This window comes from Macrotis lagotis, chromosome 8 (assembly GCF_037893015.1).
Source record: "Macrotis lagotis isolate mMagLag1 chromosome 8, bilby.v1.9.chrom.fasta, whole genome shotgun sequence".
In the NCBI taxonomy this organism is placed as follows: Eukaryota; Metazoa; Chordata; class Mammalia; order Peramelemorphia; family Peramelidae; genus Macrotis; species Macrotis lagotis.
The window spans coordinates 53,801,794-53,828,135 of NC_133665.1; the positions used below are offsets into that span (position 1 = coordinate 53,801,794).

Consider the following 26,342-nt stretch of genomic DNA (forward strand, 5'->3'; position numbering starts at 1 on the left):
AAGTTTACAAAAGTATTTAATACTCATTGATTTTCACAATAGCCCTAAGAGATAAGTATTATAGATATTATTATCCCCATTTTATAGATTGAGACACTGAGGCAGAGAGGTTAAGCAATTAACCCAGAGTCACAATGCTTGTAAACATAAATCCTAGGTTTTTCAGATTCCAAATTCACTGCTTTTTCTATATTTTACCACCACTCCTTAACACCCATTAAACCCTCCCCTGCATTCCCTCACTAAGATCTAGGATCCTGGTACTTGTAGTCCTATCTATTTTCTAGAGACCACACTGCCTCCATCTTCTTCTTGCCTCTCTTCTCCATTGGCTTCTGGTATGCCAGAAGGAAAGAGTTATCTACTTCTTAAAGGATGCTGACCCCAATGTTGGAGGTCCTCTAATTTATTCCGATCTGACTTTATAATACTGGCCAAGACTTTTTCCTTCTCTAGGCTTTTGTTTCTCCATCCATAAAATGGGAAATTATCCTTTCAACTCTGATATTGTATGATTCTATGGAGCCTTCCCCAGCCCAACTCCTCTCTCCCAATTATTGGGGAGAGGTTCTTAGCACCTGTCCTGGCCATGCTGTTGCATAGTATGTGATGTGATTTCCACCCCATCCAACTCCCACAAAGTGGCCATAGGAAAAGCAGGGATGGAATTGGGTACCTGATATGCTAAGTTGGTAACTCAGAACATTTTGGATGAAGCCGTAGATATTCTGGGTTGTCTGAGGGGAGCACTGGGAGAAGACATCATCAAATGCACGAACACTGTGATAAGGGAGGAAAAAGGGGTGGAGATGGAGAGAAGTAGTTTAATCATGGTTGTCTAGATGGGAAAAGTGAGAGGATTGAGTGACAAGGTTGACATAGTGACCAGATGTTGGCAGTAGATTTGAGGCAAGTTAGAATCAATCAGAAAACAGAATGGGTGCATATGGGAGAACCTGACATAGGACCAGAAAAAGGACAAAAGCCCTTCTTAACTCGACTATAGGATTACATACTTCTTGTCTGCTTTTGTCTTTCTTTGAGAGCCCATGACAGTCCCTTGAATGTAACAGACACTTAATAGATGTCTAATTGAACAGAGACCTAAGAATCAACCAGACTGGGAGCTCCTAAAGGGGGATGGTGGTGGTTATTAATTCTGGGGTGCAGTCAGGAAGACCTAGTTCAAATTCAATCCCAGAAACTGCATGATCCTGAGTGAGTCACTTAGATATCTGTATGACTTAGTTTTCCCAACTGTAAAATGGGAATAATAATAACACCTACCTTCCAATATTGTAAGGATCAAATGAAATAATATCAATAAAGCACTTGGCACATTGCCTGTTGCATGATGAATAATAAGTGATAATAATATTGATAGTTGACATTTATATAGAATTTTGTACAGTGTAATGGATTTCTAGATGAGGAAACTGAAGCATTTAAACATGGGTTAAGTGTCTTGCCCAGAGTCACATAGCTAGCAAATATGGCCAGATTTAAATTCAAATCTTCCTTATTCTAGGCTCATCACTCTACTCACTGTGCCAAATACATTTTCTCTTATTTCCTCATTCTTTCTTGCATTCAGCACCTATTATGTACAAAACACTAGACTAGTCTCCTCTTCTCTTCCTTTTAGCACTCCTTCCCTTGCCCCCCTCCCCATTTAGCCAATCAACAGGGTTGGTTACAAAGGGATCTTAGTGATGGTGAGGTTTTGCTACCTGGTACTGGGTGGGGGTTTGTACCATCTCTTCTATGTTCATGTAAATTTACATCTAGCTAGGGATCTATTCACCCAGGCCTTAGGGGGACTCACATGGCATTGTAAGAAGAATAGCTCAGGTCCAGTGGGAGGAGACTGAGACCCTGGGCAGAAATACCAGGAAGCAGGACACGCAAGTTCTTTTGGAACCAGAGCTCATAGTCTTTCTCAGAGAAGACTGTGAAGTGAAAGGCAAGGCTAGGGAGCAATATATCCAAAATACTTTGTTTCACTTGGGCTGGAAGGGTAGGATTCTTGTCCTAAGGTGAGGAAATAGAAAATATCAGCCTGTGCTCCGTGGGATGTCCTACCTTTCCCCCTTCCCCCAGAGATCCTCCAGGCTTGCCTGCCTTTTATGTACTCTTGCTCCCATTTTTACCCAATCCTCTGCATTCTCTTGTATCAGTCCCAAGTCACTCCCACACTAAATAGTAAGAATTGTAAAAAACTGTAAGGATCATTTAGTCCACTCCACTCATTTTACTGAGAAGAAAAATGAGGCCAGGGGGGAGGGGAGTAGGGAAGATACTTGCCTCAAGTTAAGTACTTTGGCTCTTTGAGCCAATTGGGACTACCCTAAAAAGACCAAGCTAAGAAGATTCATGTCTGAGCCTTAAGACCTTGCTATTCCTTTGTTGCCTAGGAAAGAGTCCCAGGGCAAGATCCATTGGTCATAGGCTGCTAGATTTTAAAGACTGAAGAGACATTAGGATTATCTATACCAATGTCCACATTTTAAAGATAAGGAAGTCAAAATCTAGAAAAAGGAAGAAACTTTCTCAGTTCATACAAATGACAAAGCCCAGGATTTGAACCTAGGTCTCTAGGATCCAATACTCTATCCACCATGCCAGTGAAAATCCAATACTCTTTCCACTATTCCACCTCTGTGAGGTAGTTCCATCCCTTGTGATCTATAGATCTTGAAACTTATAAATTTAAAGATTTCAAGAATGTAATTTATCTCATTTAGACCAAGCTAGGGACTAGAAGCTAAAGCAGTATTTTCTTCCCTAGTATTCAGGGACTACTACAGTGGAATTGCTCACCTTGGTGAGAGCCAGGTTGAACTCTGACAAGAATTGTTCCATTGTGATCAATGGGATCCTACCCTGGTTGGATACCAGACTCTCTAGAACAGCCTCCACTGCAGTGACATTGGAGAGCACATCTGGAGTAACCATAAACTCTACCTTCTGTCGGACATCCAAGTAACTTAGAACATCAGCCTGTGAAGAAGAATGTGCAGATTAGGGAATTTTCAGTAGTGATTGAGACCAGGTCTATATTAGTTTGGTCTAGGATTGTGACTCAGTCCGGGTTCAGGCTTAGGGGCTCAATTTGTTAATGACTGAATTCATGACCTGGGGCTCAAACCCCAAGATTGAATCACTGGGGGGTCCAGTCCAACCTCCACTGTAATATGTTCCTAGCAGAGAAGCACGTACTGGATTGAAATTTCCACTAAGAGACTTCACTTCCTCCAATGTCACCTCGGAGAAAAAGGACCCCCATGTACTCTTTATCCATTCATTGAAAGGCTCCACAGGAATAGCTGAAAAAAAAACCCAAAGTAGTTTCAACTCCCTTAGCTCATCAGGAAGGAAGATAGATCCAAAGAAGTCCAGGTCTAGCCTGTCTTTATGAGACATTCAGCTAAATCTAGATCACATCTCCCAAACACATCAAACAAAGAGTAATCTGAACCCTGGGAGTCACCAGGGAATTACCCACCATTCAAGATCCTGAGATGCTTCAGGATCCACAGAGCAACTGCTCTCTGGGAGGCTGCAGGCATGAGACTGTGAGCTGTGTCCAAATTTGACACACTGGGAAATAGAAGAGAAGAATGGTAACTTTGGGTTTGGGTTTCCTATCTCCAACAGGTAGGAAAGGGCATTCCTGAACCTAGACATCCTCTCTAACTTGGTGTGCTCTCCTTGGTGGATATAGAGAAGAAACATGCCCTGGATAGCACTCATTATTGTTGACATGCTTTAACCATCACTAGATTCCCTGACCTTGAGAGTGTGGCACTGTCACAACACCCTAGAAGTCATTGCAAGATGGTGGCTGTTGTCATGCTATACTTGTGGCTCTTATAATATCTTATCCTTGTCCCAGGCTCTTCCAGTCAGTGCATCCTGGTGCAGCTAAGAAGCTATCGTGACATTCTGGGAACCATCACGGCAATCTTCAATACACTTCAATTTAACTAGCACTTATTAAGCTTCCTAAATGTGATGGGCATCAAAGAACTACTTTTCAATAAGTCAGTAGGCATTTATTTAGTGCCTATTATTTTCCAGGGACTATGCTAAATGTTGGGGGATACAAAGAAAGGCAACCCCCCCCAATTGTCCCTTCTCTCAAGGAGTTCTTAGTTCTAAAAGGGAATATCTGGTGAAGACACTTTCTTTACCAAATGCAGATAGGCAACTGTTCTGTAATTTATAATTTTAAAGAGTTTTCTAGGGTACTGAGAGGTTAGTTGATTTACTCAGGGTCATAACAACCATAATGTGTTAAGGGTTGAGATTTGAACCCAGGTCCCACCTGGCTCCAATATCATTTTTATTATCTACCATGTTGCCTCTTAGGTGCTTGGAATACAAAAATACAGCTATCCCTGCCCTCAAGAAGCTTATATTCTATCTATATTCCATCATCTGCCACCCAGCATCTCCAGGCACAAAGAGAGGATCATGGCTGACAAGGTGAAATTCAGAGCTAGGACCAGTCTTTTGGTCAACAGCATCTGCCTCCACCATCTAAATACTTTGCCAGTCCCTCAGCAGTAGTTCTTGGAGTTAAGGAGGGTGGCCAGGGTCTCCACCCACCATCCATAGACCTGAGGAGAAAGAAGTCCTATCTAGGTAGAAGGGTTAGTTAGTCACACAGACATGAACACTCTCTGATGACTGTCATAGGTAGAGCCCAGGACTTACATAGTGACTAGGGAATGAATGTCCCGGGGGACAACCAATGCCAGTGTAGATTCATTGAACATGGGCAGAAAGAAGATCAGCTCTTCCTGGAAGGTGGTGTTCCAGTCTGCGGTGGTGAAGGTTTCCCTCTCAACTAATGTGAGGGTCAGGAAACTTGTCAGGAGCCACCTTGCAGGTTCTGCATCAAGTGGGACTTCAATTTTGCATTGAGAGGAACCCTCAAATAAGAAAGATGTAAAGTTTGGATCTTTCCCTGCATTGAGGGACTGAGGATAAACATGAGGAAAAGCTTCTTGATGGGGAAGACTGTCACTGAGAACAGATAATCAAGGTGACTTTAAAAGAATGAATTTGTCACTGACTCATCTGTTCAGAAGGGCTTATATAGCCCTTATAAAAGGTAGGAGAATGACTATCCTTAAAAAAATAAATTTTTTTTGCATCACTTAGATTTTCCCTTAAATCCCCCCTCCCATTCTGAGAAAGCCATAATAAAGAATTTTTTTAAGAAAAAAGAGGATGGAAAGAAAAAAAAAATCAGGTAAACCAATCATTTCATTAAAAAAAAAGAATGTCTCTCCCTGGCTGAGAACTCTTTTAGAAGGTGATGCTTCCCCTACTTTGGCACCCACTGTGTCGTGTGAGACTTGACCATAAGTCCAAGTAAATACTTTAGAGAAGAAAACAAAGAACAGTCCTTCTCCTGCAGAGTAGATTGGCCCTACTGCCTACCGAATGGGCAGTCCTGGTAAATGTGGTCAGGATCTGGTGTATGGCCTCTGTAGAACTTTGCTGGAAGAACCGTGTGAAACGAGGGTCCAACTCCTTTGTGGTCAACAGGTCTGAACAGACCAGAGCATCCCCCACCTGACTGTTGGTTAGAATATCCAACACAGTCCCCTGGGAGAATAAAGACTGGTTGAAATTTCTTCTCAGAGCAGACCAGTGCAGCTCACATTGATGCTGCTAGTCTCCTTTTGTTCTCAAAATTCTACATGTCTCAAATTCAGGGCTCTCTAAAGTCATGTCTTCTCCATCAGAATAGGGACTCCTCATAGTATGCCTGTATCTCTTTCTCAGATCAGGAGATCTTTCGTTCTCTGAACACTGAAGGGCACAGCTATTTTTCCTCTTTCCTCTGTACCTCCATGTCTCCTCCCAATATGGAGCCCCCAAACTCATATCTGCTCCTTATAGAACTGGCTTACCCACCCACCCCCATTACTATTGTCATTATCCTAGTCCAAGATACAGGCAGAAGTCCGCAGACCCTTCAATAAGGCTGTTCTGGAAGCTCTGCCTTTGGATCACTCCCTGCTAATGAGACTTACCACATCAAACCTTTGGTGGTAGTTGACCAACTGGAGATATGTGGCCTCCTGGGAAAACTTCCCCAAATACTTGTTTAACCAGTTCCTAGTGTTGGTCTGTTTATCACAAGCAGGACCTACAGTAAAAGATACCCAATATGACAGTCTAAAGGAAGATATGAGTGGAAGGACTGTTGAGAGTTCCCCAAGAAGGAAAGACTAGAACAGGGTACAGTCTATCAGTAAAGTGTTGACTTTTGTGAACTTTGGAGGTAACTTACAACAGGGTTGCACTGGTAAATGTTTAGTAATTGGCTCTCTGGAAAATGTATTTATGACATTTTTAAAATAACATTTTAAAGTTCAATCAGTATTTTGAATGTTTCTCCATCTCTTTTCTTGTTTGGATAATGAACAAAGCAATGCATTGAACCCTGACTTGCAGCATTTACTGATTTCTGAGGTGTAAAGACTCACACTGAAAAATCTAACAGCTCTCTGTCTGAGTGGAACTAGCTTTAACATACCCTTGCTTTTCTATCAGTTGTATTATATTTTTAGGTAATGGGATAAATTTTTTTTAATTTAGATTGAATTTATTTTTTATTTTTATTTTTATTTTTTTAGGTTTTTGCAAAGCAATGGGGTTAATTGGTTTGCCTAAAGCCACACAGCTAGGTAATTATTAAGTGTCTGAGGCTGGATTGGAACTCAGGTACTCCTGACTCCAGGGCTGCTGCTCTATCCACTGCCTCACCTAGCCACCCTGGGATAAAATTTTTAAAAGCTTATTATATAGTACTATTAATCTCTTATCCTTAGCTAAGTGATTAAAATAAGATAGAGCCTCAAATGCCCTCTAGCAACCAGGATCCTGATTGGCTGTTCATAAACCTAGAATTATAGAACAGACAAATGAGCTTGATTGATTCAATTGATAAAGGCAAGTCAATTCCTAAACTTGGCAGTGGTGGTGATTTGGAACTGAACATTGAGAGAATCATGTGCCTCAGGGAACTGAAGCTAGTGAGATTAATTTGTATACACTCAATATAAAACTGGATAATTTTGTATGCTAGCTTTCTTTTAGATGCTAATTACCTTAGTCTGGCATATTATTTTATTTTTCTCTTTTATTATATTCTTTCTTAAGTAAGTCTTAGAAAAGTCACTCTTATGGTCTAGAGGATATATAACAAACAGGAATAGTGTGAGAAAGAGAAAATAGATGCCAATCCTGGTTAGGCAGCTGTGGTGGTAGATGAAAAGGGGAAGGCAGTAGCTGGGTCTGGTAAATCTCTGGACCCCTGAGGCCTCAGCAAATTCAGTGATTAAAGAAGTCTAGAGTTTTAGCAATCTGAAAGGTTTACCAAGTACTGAAAGATGAAAGTCCTAGGGTCAAAGGGAAAGTCTTCTTTGTTAGATTTCTCTAAAATGGAATCTTTTGGAAACTGATGTAGGTCAGTCAGGCCTCCAGCCCAGGGGATTAGATTAGGAAGCCAATTAGGAAGGCCTCAGGTATTAGAGCTGGAAATGCATCAGGAAACTTCAAAGAGCTAATTTAGAACCAGTCTTCCTCATCCCCTTCTGGTGAGTTCTTGGGAAGCTGGAACTGTGGAAGGGTTAAAAATGGTGTCTTGGAACCAAAAGGAGAATAGCAGAAAGTGTGTAGTTAAATGATGACATCAGGAATGTCATTTTAATAGAGATAAATCATTGATCTTTGGAATTACCAATTCTCAGAGTCATATTTATGAATTGAGTGGCATTGGTATTGCAAGGAAGCTTTATAGTATAGTGGCTAGACAGTTGGACCTCAGGAAGGCCCTGAGCTCAAATCTTCTCTTAGACATGTACTAGCTGTGTGATGTTGGACAGGTTATTTGACCTCTATTGGCCTCCATTTCTCCCTCTGGAAAATGGGCATAATAACAACAACTTCCTCTCAGGGTTATTGTGAGGATGGAATGAGCTATTGTATTCCTAACAAGTGCAGATGATGAGCAGGAAAGATAACTTTTCACTACCTCAGTCCCCCACCAAGACCTAAGTATCTTGCCCATCTTATCTGCTGCCTTAAATCACAAACTGCTGAAACTTAAAGAGTCTTTGAGATTATCTGGTTCACAACCCTCATTTTATGGAAGGGGAAATGGGTGAAGTGACTTAAGCCCAGGTCTCTGTCTCTAAATATACCGCTTTACACAGTGGTATAGGCAGGATGGGCAGGATGCATGTTGTCTTAATCTTAAAATGTAATGTTATTTATATTTTATTAAATTTTTGTGTATTTTATTAAATATTCCTCAATTACATTTTAATCTGATTGGGGCAGTATTCTGGGCTGAGGGACTGATAGCTCTACTCAACCACACCATGCTATCTCAGATCCAAAGAAAAAGATCTTTCCTTTTGGTCTTCCTCTTTTCCTCCTGGAAATTCCTCCCTGGCCCTCTCTATTAATCCATGTTCACTGGACAGTCATACCTTGCTGCTTTACTTATTCTAAGAAGCCTTCTTAGGCAGAATCTGCTTAGTTGCCCATCCTTTCCTTTCTACCCCCACCTACTTCTAAGCTGTGTCCCCTCAGAGCTGCTGTACTGAGTCTGGTCTCTGAGATTTGTCGCTCTGCAGCCTTTTTCTCCTGATGGAGGGGGAGAAGGATGGAAAGAGTAAAGCTAGAGGAGATTAGAAGACAATATCATCAGGGTGAGGAGAGGGGTTTGTTACCTGTATTTGGGGACTTTTGTGTTAGAAACGATGTCAGAAAATTGAATACATCTGTCTTCTGAGACTGAACCAAGTCTTCATACTTAGAGCTGACAGCTGTGATTCTGAGAAAAGGAAAGTGGTCAGGCTGTTAGGTCTGCAAGTAGCTATGCTATGGCTGGGAGGACATCTCTTCCAGTCCTCTGTCACAATTACTATGTGACCACAGATAAATGCTCTTTGAACCTCAATTTCCTCATCTAAAAAATGGAATTAATAATATCTGCATGACTCACCTCTAAATTGTTGTGAAGAAAATACTTTGCAAAATTTAATAAAAATTCATATTTTATAGTGATTTATAATACTCCTTTCTAAAAGCTAGACCAAAGCCTAAGAAAACCTTTGCTGGCTAAAAAAAATTTTCAACCCAATTTTCCTCCCACCCCTGATTTTCCATCAGGGGCTATATGGTTGTCTCCAATAGTAATTAGAGAGAGAGAGAGAGAGAGAGAGTAGAGAGAGAGAGAGAGAGAGAGAGAGCAAATAACATCTATAACATCTAAGTTCCTGACAAAACTCAGGATCATTGATTGAGAACTGAGAGGGACCTTAGAAGACAATGAGTTCCATTGTCTCATTTTGGTTGGTTGGTTCTTGTCCCATTATCAGAGAAAACCAAAATGACTTTCTCATTTTATAGACAAGGAAACAGAAACACAGAGAGATTAAATATTTACCCAGGGCCTTACTGCTGGTGTCTGAAGCATGATTTGAATTGGTCTATTCTAACATCAAATTCAGCCCCTTATGCACTTTTGTATTTGTTCCTCCCAGTGAAGAGGATTGGAGAACTCAATGATAAAATTACTGCCAATATTCACTCGATTAAGGGCTGACACATGGTTATTTCAGCTTTAATTCCCCCTTTTATTGGCATCAGAGCTTCCCCCTTCATTCACCTCCTAGAGATGAAGCTCAGATCTAAATTTAGCTCACCTCTACAGGTGTGCTACACCTCAGCTGTAAGTGGAAACAACCTTGGGGACACGGGGATTATTGGTGATTTTTTTATTATCCAGGTTCACCTTGTCCTTAATTTTTTTCAAATCCCCATCTGATATTTCATTAGCAAAGGGAAATCCTGTTACAGGAATTCTCTTCAGAGATGCATATTGCAGCTCATCAGCAATAAATAGGGAGTTGCCTGAGATACTGAGAGATTAAGTCACTTGCCCATGGTCACATAGCAAATAAGGGTCAGAAGAAGATGGAAAAGGGAAGATGCACTTTTTTAGAATCTACTATGTACCAGATATTTTGCTAAGGGCTTTTAGAAAATACAATCTTGTGAGGTAAGTGCTATTATTATTCTCATTTTACAGTTGAAGAAACTGAGGTAAACAGAGATTAAGTGACTTGAACGGGTCACATAGCACATAAGATTCTGAGTTTAGAAGAGTTCATTACTTTACCCACTGAGTCACATCTGTCTCTCACCTTTAATTGCCCCTAGTAATTGGGAATGAGTTGTCTTTGATTCTGAGTATCAACCTCAGCCTCACAGCTTCATTGGCTCTCCTTTCATGGACCTCTCCCCTCTCTCCAGCCCAATTCTATCTCTTTCTCTGGCCCCCTTTGTCCCAACTCACAGAGCTCTATAGGGACCACAAGGCAAGGTGACAGGGATGTGACGGAGTACAGATGCATCAATGGTGTCCAAGACAGATGCCAGCCGTTTCACAAGCCATTGGTTAGCCTCAGATTCAGCCAGGGTGGGAAGCTGGGGTCCCAGCTGCTCCAGGGTCCGGACCAGCATGGTATGCCTCACTTCCACAGAGACATTCCAAGGCTAAGGGGAAATCAGAGGGCAGGTTCCCCTTAAGAAAGCCCCTTAGGTTGAAAGGTTCATCCACAACCAGCCCTAGAAGGCAAAGTCTCAAGACTGGTCTGTGGACATACTATATCATACTGTGAAATCACTATTTCTCTGGGCTGCTATTGGTAGGGCATTTTGGCAACATGGGTTCAGAGCATGTGGTTATAGGGGCTCTGGTTGGCTGAACATTGTCTGAACTGAAAGCCATCTTAGAGACCTTTCTAGTCCAACCATTCCTCAGATAAGGAAACTAAGGTTCATTTGTCTCACCCAAACCCATACAGGTAGTTCAGGGCAAAAACCACAACCCAAACTCAGGATCTTTCTCTAGTTAGAGAAATGACTTTCCAGTTCAGTGGTCTCTCTCCTATATTGTGCATTCTCTTCAATAGAAAGGATGGGATCTATCATATAAATAAACAGATACAATTATGTTATCACCTTCAATCAAAACAAGGGTGTTTTCTGTGTGACAGTCCTCTATGAGGATGACTAATGGATCTCCCCACTGCAGTCTTTATAGTCCAGCTGCCTAGGACCTTTCTGATTCCAGGAGGCAAAGGCCCATACAAGAGATTGACTTCTGAAGGAGGCATTAACCCTGCGGCTGGAGATGTATACTTGTCCTTTTCCCCACTCTGGGTCCCTTTGTCTACCTTTGCCTGGGGGCTGCTGAGCTCATCCCAGAAATCAGTCAGGGTCTGGGCTCCAGGGATGGCTGCCAGGCGGTCAAACACCTTTTGGACACTGGCCACAGAGATAGCTCCAGGAATAGTCCACAGCTGGCCCAGCTGAAATGGCATCAGCTCCTCTACTCGCTGTATCTGAAATGTGCAAGTTGTTTCCCTTAACCAGACCTCCTTCTCCTATCTATAAAAATCAACCAAATACTTCCTACCTATCATTTTTTGGTAAGATTTTGAATTTTACAATTTCCCCCCCAAAGATAGTCTGATAATCTTTACATTGTTTCCATGCTATACATTGATCAAAATTGAATGTGTTGAGAGAGAAATCATATCCTTGAGGAGAAAATAAAATATTAGAGATAGCAAAATTATGCAGTGCATAAGATGACTTTTTTGTAAAAAAAAATTGAAGGTAATCAGATATTCTAAGGTCTCTCTTAGATCTGATGTTCTACCATTTTTCTATTAGAAACCAAGAGGGATGGGATTTCAGAAAATCCTGAAAAGACTTGTATGAACTGATGTTGGGTGACAGGAGCAGAACCAGAAGAATATTATACACCCTAACAGCAAGATGAAGGTGATGATCAACCTTAATGGACTTGCTCATTTCATCAGCACAATAATAAGGGACAGAGAATACCTTCTGTATTCAGAGAAAGAATTGTGGAGTTAAACAAAGACCAAAGTCTATTCCCTTCAATTTTTTAAAAAAGTGTCTTATGTACAGCATAATTTTGCTATCTCTAATATTTTATTTTCTCCTCAAGGATATGATTTCTCTCTCAACACATTCAATTTCTATCAATGTATAGCATGGAAACAATGTAAAGATTATCAGACTGCCTTCTGTGGGGGATGGGAAGGAAGGGAAGGTGAGGGGAAAATTGTAAAATTCAAAACCTTATTAAAAATGATAGGTAGAAACTATGATGTTTTTATCATTGGAACAGTAATAAAATATTTTTTTAAAACATCTGATATTCTGTGACCTGTAATTCTGAGAGCACATTAATCCCTCTCCCCCTTTCCTCCTCCCCCCCACAAGGAAGACAAAAGGTTTTGGGCTAACATTGAAGTACAGGCTAGAGACACTAAAGACCTGAACTCTGAGCCCAGACCTTCTCTTGTGCCCACCCTTCCATCCACTTAAGTAACACTTAAATTTGGTTATCTAGACACTACTTTACATAACCCTAGGAAAGTGTGTATTTAAAAAGGGAAGCCTCTAAAGAAATCAGTGCTTCCTCAAAAGGGATGAATAATCTCATGTTATACAGAGACTGGCATGGAGAAAAAATATTTGGCACAGAGGGGCTGAGGAACTTTTTATTAAATTTCAATATTGGGAATATGTGTTAGGTGGGCTGGTGGCAGGGATTTCTTCCTCAGCTCTGATTTTGAGAACTGATCTGGTCCCTTAGCAGTCTAGGGTCCATCCTTACCACATCAAAGTTCTGATCAATGGCTACAAGGTCAGTAATGTTCACAATGGTCTTGAACCTCCAGAAGATGTGGTCCAGTTCATCTCCTGAGATGTTGCATCCTAGAACCAAGAGAAATATCAATGGTCTATGAGAGGATTTCAGGGAAAAGAGAAGTTCTAAAGCAAAGAAACACTTTGTGGTGTTTTGCTATTTTTTTTTTCTGAGACCAAGAGGACCTCCCAACCATCCTTTTCCTTTGGTGTTAGAAATACTCCTTTTGTCTGCAAAGGAGAGTGCCATCTGTATCCTGATAAAGAGCCGTGGAGTTCGAACAAAGTTCAAGGACTATTCCCTTTAATTTAGGGGAAAAAAACAGGTATCTTATTGTCAGATCTTGTTCTCTCTTAGACTTTTTGTCTCTTCCTTAAGGATATGATTTCTTTCTCATCACACTCAATTTGGATCAATGTACAACATGGAAACAAAGTAAAGTGATGGATTGCTTTCTGTGGGGGGGGGATGGGGAGAGGGAAGTAAGATGGGGGGATTGTAAAACTCAAATAATATCTTTAATAAAAATAACAAAAATTAAAAAAAAAGAAATACTCCTTTTCCCCCTCTGGTAAGGAGTTCCAACTCTATGACCTTCAAGTCTTCACCACAGCCTTTGTCTCCTGAACAAAAGAATTTTTTTCTTGTCCATAGTTCCCTATCTCTTCTCTCTGTTCTCTGGCAACTTAATATCATCTCCTCCAGGAAGCCACTCTGGATTTGATTTCCCTCACTTTCCCGGTCAGATAAGACATTAGGTAAAAAAAATCAAAACCAAAAAAAACCCAATTCCCTTCATAGCAAACTGTTCTACAACAGATAGGCACTTGGTAGGCTCAGTTATACTGTTGTTGTATGTATAGCTATAGTTATATGTATAGCTTCATAGTTACATGTATAGTTATATACATACCTGTATATGATAATAGTATTCTGAGTTAGTTTCCCCACTATCAGTGCAACATTTGCTTTGAGGGCTGAGGCAAGAGGCAATGTCCATGGTAGGGACAGGATTTAAAGAATTTTAATACTTGAAAGAAACTCAAAATTATTTTGTTCTCCTTTCCAAAATAAGCACCACCACACATATGACTCACAAATACACACATAAACACAGAGACACACACATATACACACCCACAAACATACTTTATTAGGTTAGGGAATCAAGAACTAGAGGAAGGGAGTGGTCTATTCAAGACAACAGAACTTGTAAATTTAAGGAGACTGAAAGCTGGCAGGGGGAATAAAGGGATAATTCAAAGACCCAACCCCAGTGATCTCTCTTTCCTGGGGTCCAGGGTCTAAAATAGACTGTTCCCACCCCACACACACACATAGCTTCTGCCCAGAGGAAGAACAGTTCCTGTTCAATGCCCATCTGTGGAATCCAAACCAGGGTCTGACCAAGGACCTATAAAGTACTCTGGTCTGGGAAGAACAGTCCTCAGTGCCCCCTTGATGGGAAAGACACTCACCAAGTCTTGAGATGACTCCTACCACCCATCGGGTCACATCACTTCTGGCATCTATGCCCATCTGGTCAAAGGCTAAATCCATGCCCTTGACACTATGGGGGAATATAAAGGTGGAACTGAGTCAGTACATGTACAAAAGCAGGTATATGCTGTATATATGAAATTTATTCACATATGTAAACTGTATGTATCTTTATGGGTCTGTGTGTATAAGTGGAAACTCCCCCTGTATCCATCTTTCAGGGGTCCTGCTAGTTCTGATAGAATATAAACCCTTCAAGGGCATGTTTTGGTTCATTTTTTGGTCTGGTATGAAATAAATGCAAAGTGATTGATTAATATCCAAGACTTGGGGGACAATGGCTAGTTCCCTCTCTGTACCCTCTCAGATTTTACAGATGTGAACCTCCAACCTCTCTCAGTGTTGAATATCCAGTCTAGCCCCTTGGGATCCTCAAGGACAGAGGATTTGGAAGAGGAAAAAAAAAAGGACTTCTCACATGGCCTGCAGCTGTTGGCAGGTAGCAACAGAGGACAGGATAGTTAACTCTCTGGAGGTGATGTAGGTTAGGTACAAGGACAAATTTCCACCAAACCAATCTTCAATGTTGACTGGGCTCATAAAGGGTAATTCCGCTCTCAGGACTTGGAAGGTGCCTGTGAGGATTACTCTGCTAACCAGAGTGTTGGTGATGGATGTGATGTTTCTCTAAAAAAGGGAAGGAAAACATTGGCTAAGTGATCAAAGGATATAAATGGAGTTTTAAGAAGAATGACAAATTATTAACAACCATTTGAAAGATTTCTCCAGGTCATTATTAAAAGAAATATAAATTAAAGCAACTCTGAGGTTTTGCCTGTTACTCAGCAAAGATGTCAAAAAGGGGAAACAAAGTTGGAGGGACTATAGAAAGACAGGTACATTGATACATGTTGGTTGGGCTATGAATTGGTCCAGTCTCTTTGGAAAAAAATTTAGAATTATTATAAAAAGGTGTTTAAAATGTTCATATCCTTTGATCCAAAAATCCTATAATCAGTTCAGCTGTCAGACAAAATACCTCCAAGAAAGTCAAAGAGAGGAAAAATTGACCCCATATTTGCCAAAAGAGCCATAGCAGCACTTTTTTTTTTGTGGTGGCAAAAAGAAAAAAAAAACCTGAAACAAAATAATCATTTATTGACTACTTACATAAATTATGATATATCATTGTAAAGGAATTTTAGTGTAATGTAAGACATGATGTAATGGAGAATACAGAAAAGTATGATAAGACTTATATGAACTGTTGCAGGATGAAGTAAAACCAAAAAAACAACATACACAATAATTACAACAATGTAAAGAAACAAACACTGAAATGAAACTAAATTCTAGGTAGTTATAACAACCAAGTTTGGCCATAGAAAAGAGTCTAGAAAATGTATTTCATCCCTTTGTAGCAGAGGTTGGGAACTATGGGTGTAGGATATTGTAGAAATTGTCAGATTTAGTTGATTGGTTGGTCAGTTTTGCTGAACTGTCTTTTTTTTCCTTTCTGTTCTCTTAATCTTTGTTACAAGGAAGATTTTCTAAAGAATGGGAGAGGAAGGAAGGGTATATTTTGTGATATAAAATGGATCTATTTATGATATAAAATAAAATGCATTTATGAGAATTTTTTAAAGGAGGAAGAAGAAAAAAAAAAGGACCTTGGGAACATATGATGCTTACATGCATTGTCTTCTCTCAGTCCTTTAAACATGCCCTCCTGTGTGGTGGAATGGAAAGGATATACAGGCCTTGGAATCAGACAACATAGATTCAAGTCCAGGCTGTACCATTTAGCATCTGGGTTACAGTATAAAAGTCACCTGCTCTCTCTGAGCCCTGGTTTCTCCATCTGTATGCTTGTATATCTACCTAACAGGGATATTATGAAGAAAGCACCTTTTAGCAGATAGAGCACCAGCCCTGGAGTCAGAAAGACCTGAGTTCAAATCCAGTCTCAGACACTTAACAGTGACCTAGCTGTGTGACCTTGGGCAAGTCACTTAATCCCATTGCCTTGGAAAAACAAAAACAAAAAAAAGAAAGCACTTTTTAACTATAAGTGTGGATTTCTGTTAATAATGGTAATAATTATATTAAAAGTTTGTCATAAAATGGGGATGTTAATCACATTGTCATAGAACATAATTATCTCATGAAACCTATTTTGTAGACAAGATATAAAGGTAAATTTCATACGGGTGTGTGTGACTCTGAAGTCAGATGACATAGGTTCAAATCCCACCTTAAATGTGTGAGATCTTGGGCAAGTTACTTAACTTTCCAAGGCTTCAATTCTTTCATCTATAAAATAAGAGGATTGACTAAATGGTCTCCAAGGACCCCACCAAGTCTAGATCTAAGATCCTATGAATTATTCCAAGTAGATCTATCATGAAGCAGATGCCCAGTGTTGGGTATTGGCCAAATACACTGCAGTACATAAAACAGTATAGCTGTCATAAGAGACAATGGATGTGAAGACTATAGAGAAGCATGAGAAAACAAATAAACTGAAGCAAAACAGAAGATCAATAAACATACCACAATAATGTAAATGAAAGAATAACAAAAATGGGAACTAATTACTGTGTAATATAATAACCAGTCTTGACCCTGAAGAAGAGATGAAAAAATGAAACTTGCTCTTAATTTTTCAGAAATGAGGAGATGGATGTGGACCTTTGTCAGGCTTGATTGATGCATTGGTTAGTTTTACTGAACTGTTCTTTCTTACCTTCTTCTTAGTCTTTTAAATTTTGTTGTGTTTTGTTGCAAGGGATGACTCCCAGGAGAGAGAGAAAGAAAAAGTAATATATTTAGAAATGAAAGTGTTAACAATAAAATCATCAGTATAAATGGTTTTGTGAAAGAAAAAAAAGAACAATCTTGAGTTCCAAGATAGTGGAGTCGGAAGTACAAAGGTCTGACTGGTTCTTTGTCCCTAGCCACAACTACTTAGACAAACTCACCTGAGTAGCCAAAGAGGTCACAGTTTGCAGGAATATTTGCAGCTCTGAAATATTCCTCTGCTGGAAGGTTTCGATGACTTTGAGGGCATTTGATTCTGCATCTGAGTTGGTGGTGTCCATGAGGATGTTGGAGGAGATTAGCAGTTCCCCAAGTTGAGTGGCTGTGAGTAGGTCTGTCACCTCAAACTAGAGGCAGGAAAAGGGCAGTTGAAAACTCTGTTAGTCATATGGAGGCAATGTCTACAAGGTCTGTACTTTGTGAATGCGAAGCAAAGGAAAGAGAAGCCCTCTCTTCAGAGGTATGACTCCTACTTCAGACCAGAGACTCAGCCAATTGAAGGTTATATTCATTGCATCACCTCTATCCTCTAATTAAGTAGTGATTTCTTTATTTAAGTGATGACAAGGGTCTTTGATAAACCATGGTTCACAAGGTGCAAACCTAAGTAGTATAAGCTCCTTTATTTGTCTATGTATATTCTAGTTTGCAGCCCTCATCATGGCAGAGAAAGTATTTCATAGCTTCCACTCAGGACCGCTGTCTTTGCTCACCCCTCTGAAGCCTGGGTTCAGCTGTAGGAAGTCTTTGTAGTTAGCAAAAACACTGGAGAGGCCAAAGTTATCTTGGAGCCAGATGCTACTATTGGCAGCAGAAAATGTACACGCAGAACCTGTGATTTGAAAGGAATGAAGGGAGAAGTCTTTGGGGTCTATGAGAGAATTAGGAGGAGATTTAGAAGGGAGAGGCACAAGGGGAAGAATGAAAGAGAAGAATATGAAGGGAGATTTAGCATAAAGACTCAAAAAAGAGACAGGAAAATCAGTAGAAGAGACCTAGTTTTCAGTAAGGGGGGAAGGGGAGAGAGAGAGAGAGAGAGAGAGAGAGAGAGAGAGAGAGAGAGAGAGAGAGAGAGAGAGAGAGAGAGAGAGTCAAAAGACAAACAGAAATAAAGGGAAGAATCAGAATCAGATGGGGAGAATTCAAAGGGAGAAGGGCTAAGGAAGATATGAATCAGAATGGATGACTTTCTCAGAGAGAGAGCCCTACCTTACCATCCCTACCCCCAAGAGAGTGTCCTTCAGTGTCCAGCCCCCCCCCCCCCTCCATCACCTTCTTTGGAAGTTTGTTGTCTCAGATAGTTCCTCCTGGCCTGAAACATTGCCTGTTGGGTGGGTGGGGACAGTTCAGCATACACAAGATCAAGACCCTTGTACCTGAGGTGAGAGATCAGCTTTTGGCACAGAGAGCATGCCAGGGTAGGACCCTCAGAAAGCCCAGGGGCAGAGGAACAGAAGGCAAGGCTCAGATTTGTCTCTTCTCTTTATCATCCCAGGCTGAGAGCTCCCCAAAGTCTGGACTCAGGTTCATTCTCTTTTGGGTTTTCCCAGACAGGGCCCAGAGTTTGCTTCTCTTCTGTCTTTAAAGACTGTGAGTTCCCTGAGAGAAATACTCAGATCTGTTTTATCCCTGTCTGCCCCCCAAACTGTGAGCAACCTGAGGGGAAGGTCCCCTCTGTCTTTACAGATTGGGATCACAGTGGCCAGGTCTTATCTGTGCTCCAGACACATGCCAGGGATCACAGGAAAACTTGGATATCTTGACTAGACCAGTGCCACTGACTCACTGAGACTTTTAATGAGTGACTAAGTCTTTCTGAGCATGTTTCTCTAGCAATAATAGGCTCTCCCTCCTACTCCTCACTGGAAAAGGAATATAAATAGGAAAGCATTGCCACTGGTGGTGGTGGGTGTGAGGGTGGGGAGGTACTCACATGGCCTGGAAGTCTGTACAGCCCACCTGAGTGGGCAGTAACTTGAGCAATTCCATGTCAAAGGCAGGCAGAAGACCAATCAGAAGCTCTTGGAACCAACGCTTCAGGGTGGGCGAGCAGAGATCTGGGAGGTTGTTGGCCAGCTTATGCAGCAGGGTCTCCAGCAAGGCCTTGGACTCTGAAATATTTCGGGGGGTACGAGGGAGGGCTTCCAGGAAGGCCTCAGTGAAGCGGATGTCACTGTGGTTCAGGAGCTGAAGCAGTTGAGGGGCGAGGGTGGCATTGGCTAAGACATCCTGGCTGGTGGTAAACTCTGCCAGCTGTGGGCCAGTCAAAGCACTCAGAGCATCTGCCTAGAGGAGGGAAGAACAGAAACTATGGTATAGAGATATATGTCAGGTGTGAGGGTATCCAGGTCCCCTCCCTCTAACTCTCCCTTCTTGAACCCAATTCACATTAGCTCTACAACGATGGCAGGCTCACCCCATCAAAGGCTCTCCAGGTGCCCACCAACTCAGCGTAGGAGACTTGGTTCCGGAAGCTTCTCCAGTTGACGATGATCCACTCCTGGGAGGAGCTTTTGGGGCATTCTGAGAAAAGGAACAAGAGATATATCAGGTTCTGAATCTTCAACCTGTGGGAATAGGGCTCTTTGATGGACTGTGCCACTCACCAAAAGTGGTCAGGAAGCGTTTGATCCAACTGGCAACTGCCCACTGTCTGCTGCTGTCCATTCTGGAGTACACACTGTCCAAGGCCTGGACTCTGTGTGTACACAAAAGGGTTTCAGGAGGATCAGAATGAGGGGGGATTGGATTGGATTCCCAATTGGGAAATTCATGATTTTAGGAATTATTTATCCCATTTTATAGAGGATAAAACTGAGATCCAAGTTTCAACTGTACCTAAGGAGTTTATGATATGATGGGAAATGATAAGACATTTGGGAAAAAAACCTATGGTTTTAATTAACACATAAAATGCTTTGGGATTGGTAGTTATTTCTCTGTTAGAATTGATAATATTAGTTATTATATCCTCCATTTAGAGATGAAGAAACTGAACTCAGAAAAATTAAATTACAATACAAGATAGAATGTGACAAATGTGTGGGAGAGGCCCAGGCATTGACTTGGGTTCAGGGGATGGGGAAAAAGATGGAATTTCTGGCCTGGGGTGAGGTGGGGACTAGATTGGGGAGATTAACACTTACATGGCAGCCAGCCCATCACACTGTATGGGTAGCTGGCTTAGGCATTCCAGGATGCCAAGATCTATAGTTGGCAGGTAGGCATGGAGCGTCTCTCCAAACCAGGAAGCCAAGAAACCTGCATTTCTTGCCTGGGGGTCAGTCTTGGCCACATCCCATGCTGCTGTCAGGATAAACTGCTTGGTGTCTGTAGGAATCTGGGCACTGTCAATCTGAATACCAAGGAAGCAAACAGAGAGTACCCAAGGAAGAAGTAAATTGGGGTGGGAGGATGCTGTACCCTCCATCTTTGAAGATGCTTCAAGAGGAATTGAGCTTACAAGGTCATGAGAGGTTGCTGTGCAGAGGGGTGAAGGGGAGGGACCATTACCTGCACACTGATATGGTTCAGGGCAAGGCGGAGGGTCTCCACGCTGACCTGGTGGAAAAGCAGCAGGAAAACATTCTGGTCGAGGGTGAGAGCTGGCCCCGTGATGTGGCAGCTCAAGATTGCAGCAAGCTGATTTGATGTCAGATTGTTACTCTGGTGAGAATGGACATTAAAGAGTTAGTAGGCATCCACAGGCAGGAATTGTTTCCCAAACATACCCAGACCTTTCCTACCCTAGGGGCTTTGCCCTTGCTGTTGAATGATACCCGTAGGTTGATGGTTTTCTCCTCCCTACTTCTTTCTCTGCCATCTAATTTTCAAGTCCTCCTCCTCCATAAAATGTTTCCTATTATGTACCTCCTTTTTGAACTTCTTATATCCTGTCTTGCACCCTAGTTATTTGGGTACATATTTTATTCATATGGTAAATAGTAAGTGCAAGGAGGGCAAGGACCATGATTAATTCATCTATTTCCCCTGTAGAATAGCCCCCTACAGAGCTTCCCACACAGTCGGCATCTGGGAGTGTTCATTGAATGGGTGGATGAATAAATGAATAACTGAATGAATGAGCAAAGGAATGAGTGAAAGGATGAAAATGGGAAGTTTAAGATGGAAATTCACCCCTCCCCCAACTTGTTATTATAGTCTTGAATCTCTGTACCTTAGCACAGGCGAACTGGGCCAGTGTAAAGGCTGTACACAGGGCTGTCTGGTCAGAGGGCACACTCACATTGGCACTGCAAAGAAAAAGGCACCATTATCACAGGAGACTGGGAAAGGGGCAGTCTCTGTACCTGTCTCCTAGAACATCTTGCTCCCAAAGGCTCCCATGGCACAAGGATGTCCCAACCTTTGGGCAAGTGGAATAGGGGCATGGCCTTTCTCTGGTTATAAGAGTTTCTCTTCCTTAGAGAGAGAACTTTTGCCTTCCCCTGAACCCTCAAGAGTTCTATCACTTACCTGTTCACTGGTGCACAGTAGGTTGGAGCTGTAGGAGAAAAAGACCTTAAAGCATCAGTGAAGGAGCCTAGGAAACTGGGATTTATATAGGACTGGACAGGGGTGGTTGAAGATGGGGGGAGCAATGGGGCAGGAAAAGGTATATTCCTAAGGCATTTTTACCAGGCCCCATCCCACTTGGTGTTCATCTTCCCTTGTTCTCAATCCCCTGACCCCATTCCTCCCCACCCCCTTCCCAGGACCTTCTAACCCAGACTTGGTCCTTGGGGAATAGGGGAAGATCCTCTTATTCACTCCAAGGCTGACTTACATATGGGTAGAGTTGGGCACTGGGGAGAAAGGAGAGAGAAAATTGGGTGTTAGAAAAAAAAGAGTGAGAAGATAACCTTGACCTTTGGGACTTAACTTCCATATGATCTAAAGAGAGTAATAAGCCATGAAAAGAAAGCTATTTGAGACCACTGGCAAGTCACCCCCATTTAGAAGGATCCAGTATAAAAATCTATAGTGACTCAGTAAAAATGTAATGATTAAGTGAATGAATGAATGCCTAAATCCTCTTTCATCTGGAATGTCATTGATTGTTCATTATTAAAACTTGTGAAGGAGAATCAAATAAGGATTTTGTTATTTTTAATCTACCTAAAGACATTAAGTGATCAGTTCAGGGTTGTATAGGACCAGCTCTTAGCCAGGGGTAGGACCAGGTTCAGGAAACCAGGTTCCATGATTCCCCGCTCCAGGGATCTTTCCACCACAGAGGAAGCACAAATACCTGGTCAGGTATGGGAGGCAGCTCTCTACCTTACTGGCTTATCCCTAATGAGCTTCCCAGGCTCTACTCTGATATTAGCTCCTCTGGCTCACAACTATTTGAACATCTGATATAAATGAATGAAAATGAGAAGGAACAAACTTACCGAATTCAGGGCCTCTGCTCCTGGGGGACCTGGATTCATGGGGGAATCAAGGAGAACAAAGAAAGGGTGAGATCAGAAATGTGTGATTCTGTCCTCTCCATATCCACTTCCCATGCTCCAGTGTCTTCAGGACTCACCCCCAAGGAGCCACACAGCCATAGAAACCAGAGTCAACAATGACCCTTTCATTTCCCACATGGTATCTGGGCCTCAGCACCTGGAAGAATATTAGGAGAAACTCATTTCAACCCACAGTCCAGTTCATGGTCCCTGCCAGTTGGAGATGGCTTTGTGAATTATTCAGATGCTTTGGGATTTTTCTACTTCTCAGTCATGCCCAACTTTCTTTCTTTCTTTGTTTTTGTGAGGTGGAGGCAGAAGAGAAAAGGAAATTCCCATTTTCATTGGCCCACAGGTAAAAGTCTTGACTTGGGGAGGGCCCTGACTCAAAAGGTTTCCTTTGTATTTTCTATGGTTTTCTATTTTTTAGACTTCTTTGGCCCTAGTTATAATTAAGGTACCTCCAAAGGAAAATGGAGAACCTTGGTGGGGGTGGGCATCTTGATTTGTGGCATTTGTGGCAGTCAGATGGGTACAGGAGATTGAGCCCTGGATCTGAAGTCTGGAAGACTCAAATTCAAATCTGGCCTCAAGCATTTAGTAGCAATATTGTCTTAGATCATTAGGGATGGGCACTTCACCTCTATTTGCCTTGCCTTTCTCAACTGTAGATAAATGCTCCTTCCATTTCCCTCTATTTTTTCTGGAGAGGTAATGTCTTATTTCCCAGATATACTAGCCCAGAGTTTAGTCTTTTAGAAGGAACATCCTGCAGAGACTTGGGAACTCTCCATAGGATGCAAAAACCAGGATATAGTTTGTAGAATGACCCCCCAAATTATGAGGATGGTTTCCTGGTACTGTAAGCCATGCAACTTCCACAGAGAAGCAGAAGATGTGGTCCCAACAGTGTTTCCCTAGTACTCTGAGGGTCTCTTGTTACTCATTTGGTCCTCTCCTCTGCATGTAGTCCTTTCTCTTTTTTTTGATAAATTTCTCCCAAGAAATATCATCCTTCATTGATATGCCCTTTGGTTATTCTCTTGAGTCTATTAGTCTTTTACTCACAATTCCTGTGTGAGTAGAGAAAAGGAGAATGGATGTAATACTGAGAAAATCAAATCATCTGACTGTGAATAAGATCACCAAAGGAGAATATGTAAAAAGAGAAGAAACTCAAGGAGTCCAGAACTTGGGGGAACAGTCTTGTTTAGAAGATGAAGCTAAGTCAACAAAGGAAAAAGAGCAGATCTCAGGGATTAGTTACAGAAAAGCTGCAGAAGAGTATCCCAGAATTACTATCCCCCACAATGATTGTTTTTTTTTAATAGAGCATCATAGATGAAAGAGCCTCAGGGATCACCTAATTCAGAACCCTCAGGTTGCAAAGAGACAATCCCAGAGAGAGTTAAAGGTCTCAGGGAGATAAATGTAAAACTCAAAACCTTGCAAAAAAAAAAGTGATTGGTTAAAAACTACCATTGCATGTAGCTGGTAGAACAAAGTTCCCTGAGAGGTGTTAAAGGTCACCAACAAGACAGGGGCAGACCATAGTTCTCCTGATGTCTCAGCTAGAATTGTTTCCACTACAAAATACCACTCCCTACATTTCCTTTAATCATTCTCCTTTATCTTTATCCATCTCCCTTGGCATGCTCTTCCTGGGCTAACTGCTCTCTCCCCAGTAGGACCCTAGTTAATGCCATCCAGCAAGAAGAGATAGCCAATCTAGTGACAATTTTAATAACCTCTAACTCTAGACCCAAGACTTGATGAATGGGACCTGGGCCAGAGGATTATACCCATAAAGTGTGATGTGAGAAGTCCCTAGCTCCAAATAGTTCTCCTAATCATCTGTGGTAACAGTGTCTAAAATTCCACCATTAGAGAACTTTTTCTTTGCTTCACAAAGGTTATTCAGTCTTTTCAAAAATCCCTTATAAAATTCAAGTCCTGAGAGAAGGAAAATTTCTTAGCATGGATTAAGGGATAACCTACCAAAAACAGAATCCTTAGGGATAAGAGAATTCTGAATGAGGAAATGGGGTTAGGGGATTGTCAGAGACAGACTTCCCCATGCTGCCACTCACAAATACACAGCTATGTATCTAGAGCCAGGAGGGTTTGGGTCAGATTACCCAACCTTGCCCCCCAGAGTTAACCTCCATGGCCTTGGGAGCTTTCAAATCTCTCCCCTTCCCAATTTGTGACCCTAGATAGACACCCTTCTTCATCAACTTCGACTTTCTACACAGGCCACTTCTACCTGGAATGCCTTCTCTCCTCCTCCTGTTTAAATCCTAGAATCCTAAAATTATAAATGGTAAGGAGTGATAGGTCCAAAGAAATTAAGTGACTTGCTTAACACAAAGGTATAATAGTTCATGGAAGGTAATATCAGAGTTTTTCAGTTTTGTTCATCTCATCATATCCAGGAAGACTTTGTAGCCTACTTCCAGGATCTACAACTTCTCTGATCTATAAGAAACTGAGCTCTAAGAACATTATACCCACAAACAACATGGGATGATGATCAATCATAATGGATTGTTCATTTTAGCAGTACAATATCCATATCCAGAGAAGGAATTTAAATGAAGACCAAAGCCTATCATCTTTAATTTTTAAAGTATTTAATTTAAAATATGTCTTGCATATTATGTCATTTTTTTCTCTTGCTAATGTTTCTGATTCTTCTCTCACAACTTGATCAATAAGGATTTATCTTTAGGATAGTTATACATGTAGAGCCTATCTCAGATTGCTTTCTGTTGGGGGAAGGGGAATAGAAAGGAGGGAGGGAAATAAATGTAAAACTCAAAATCTTGCCAAAAAAATGATTGGTTAAAAACTAGCATTTCATATGGTTGATAAAACAAATAAATAAAATATTTAAAAAAGCGAAACTGAGCCCATCTCTTCATGGTTCTCTTCATGGGATAAGAGTTCCATGAGGGTATCCTTCTCTCCTCTTTCCCACACTGCTTAGAGAAGGACCAAATAGAGAGGAAGAAAAGTTTGATTGATAACTAGAACATTTCTAAGTCTACAGGAAGATTGCTCCCATCATTCTTCTAAGAACCATCTTTCATCTAAGAAAGCAACCTCCCCCCAAAAATAAATTAAAAAAAAGAAATTTATTTCCCTCTGGGGACAATGCCACAACACCAACCTGTCTGTGTATTGGAGCTGAAGGCAGGTCTGTACACCTCTCCCTGGGTTCCTGGTAAGCCAGGTAGGCCCCTGGCCAAAGTTGCGGCACCTTTTATGGCCAAGAAGGAGGAATGTGGTTAGATCTGAGCAGCTCCTCCCCCCCCTGCCTAGTTTTGACCTCAGGCCCCACCTTCCAGCAGATCAAAAATCAGAGGGGGTTATCCCATGATAGCAATAGGACTCCCACCTGCCACTCTCAAGAGATGGAGTCACTTTCTGTTTGTTTATAGAAAAGGCTGATGACCCCTTATCCTTGCACATCCCTTGGGAGGTAGTTGATTTGGGGGATGACAGGACTTAGACTCAGGTAGGGGAGAAGACTCAGATGTTAGAGACGGAAGAGTATAGAAGGGGAATGATTCTGCCAAAAGAAAGGATTGACAGAGTATTCAATGGGAATGAAGAGGCCCCAAATTTGACCTTCAGTTTTACCTTCAGCCCCTACAAAAATTGATGGAAGTTTTCCACCTCTCCCTTCCCCACTCCCATGCATCCCACCATGCATCCCATTCATAGCCACCATCTTAGCTGACCATCAGCTAATCTGAACTGAGAAGTGGCTAGTAATA

General features: G+C 41.5%; 1 protein-coding gene across 3 annotated transcripts in view; it reads right to left on the reverse strand.

Moving 5' to 3' along the window:
* Positions 1–25,818, reverse strand: part of LOC141495590 (uncharacterized) — a 106,115-nt gene extending 80,297 nt beyond the window's left edge. For all 3 annotated transcript variants that reach the window (XM_074197097.1, XM_074197096.1, XM_074197098.1), the window contains exons 1-28: positions 25,733–25,818; positions 22,638–22,717; positions 22,501–22,529; positions 21,891–21,909; positions 21,581–21,608; positions 21,282–21,357; positions 20,618–20,770; positions 20,251–20,459; positions 19,711–19,802; positions 19,521–19,627; positions 19,038–19,390; positions 18,377–18,480; positions 17,818–17,936; positions 17,266–17,451; positions 14,763–14,971; positions 14,263–14,354; positions 12,752–12,852; positions 11,274–11,441; positions 10,391–10,590; positions 8,760–8,863; positions 6,051–6,166; positions 5,452–5,619; positions 4,720–4,937; positions 3,506–3,600; positions 3,220–3,326; positions 2,821–3,000; positions 1,826–2,031; positions 677–780 (exon numbers count right to left, since the gene is read on the reverse strand). In XM_074197097.1, coding sequence (XP_074053198.1) covers positions 677–780; positions 1,826–2,031; positions 2,821–3,000; positions 3,220–3,326; positions 3,506–3,600; positions 4,720–4,937; positions 5,452–5,619; positions 6,051–6,166; positions 8,760–8,863; positions 10,391–10,590; positions 11,274–11,441; positions 12,752–12,852; positions 14,263–14,354; positions 14,763–14,971; positions 17,266–17,451; positions 17,818–17,936; positions 18,377–18,480; positions 19,038–19,390; positions 19,521–19,627; positions 19,711–19,802; positions 20,251–20,459; positions 20,618–20,770; positions 21,282–21,357; positions 21,581–21,608; positions 21,891–21,909; positions 22,501–22,529; positions 22,638–22,698 — 3,604 coding nt within the window. In that variant the 5' untranslated portion in view covers positions 22,699–22,717; positions 25,733–25,818. The remainder of the gene's footprint in view (positions 1–676; positions 781–1,825; positions 2,032–2,820; positions 3,001–3,219; positions 3,327–3,505; positions 3,601–4,719; positions 4,938–5,451; positions 5,620–6,050; positions 6,167–8,759; positions 8,864–10,390; positions 10,591–11,273; positions 11,442–12,751; positions 12,853–14,262; positions 14,355–14,762; positions 14,972–17,265; positions 17,452–17,817; positions 17,937–18,376; positions 18,481–19,037; positions 19,391–19,520; positions 19,628–19,710; positions 19,803–20,250; positions 20,460–20,617; positions 20,771–21,281; positions 21,358–21,580; positions 21,609–21,890; positions 21,910–22,500; positions 22,530–22,637; positions 22,718–25,732) is intronic.
* Positions 25,819–26,342: the final 524 nt, after the last annotated feature.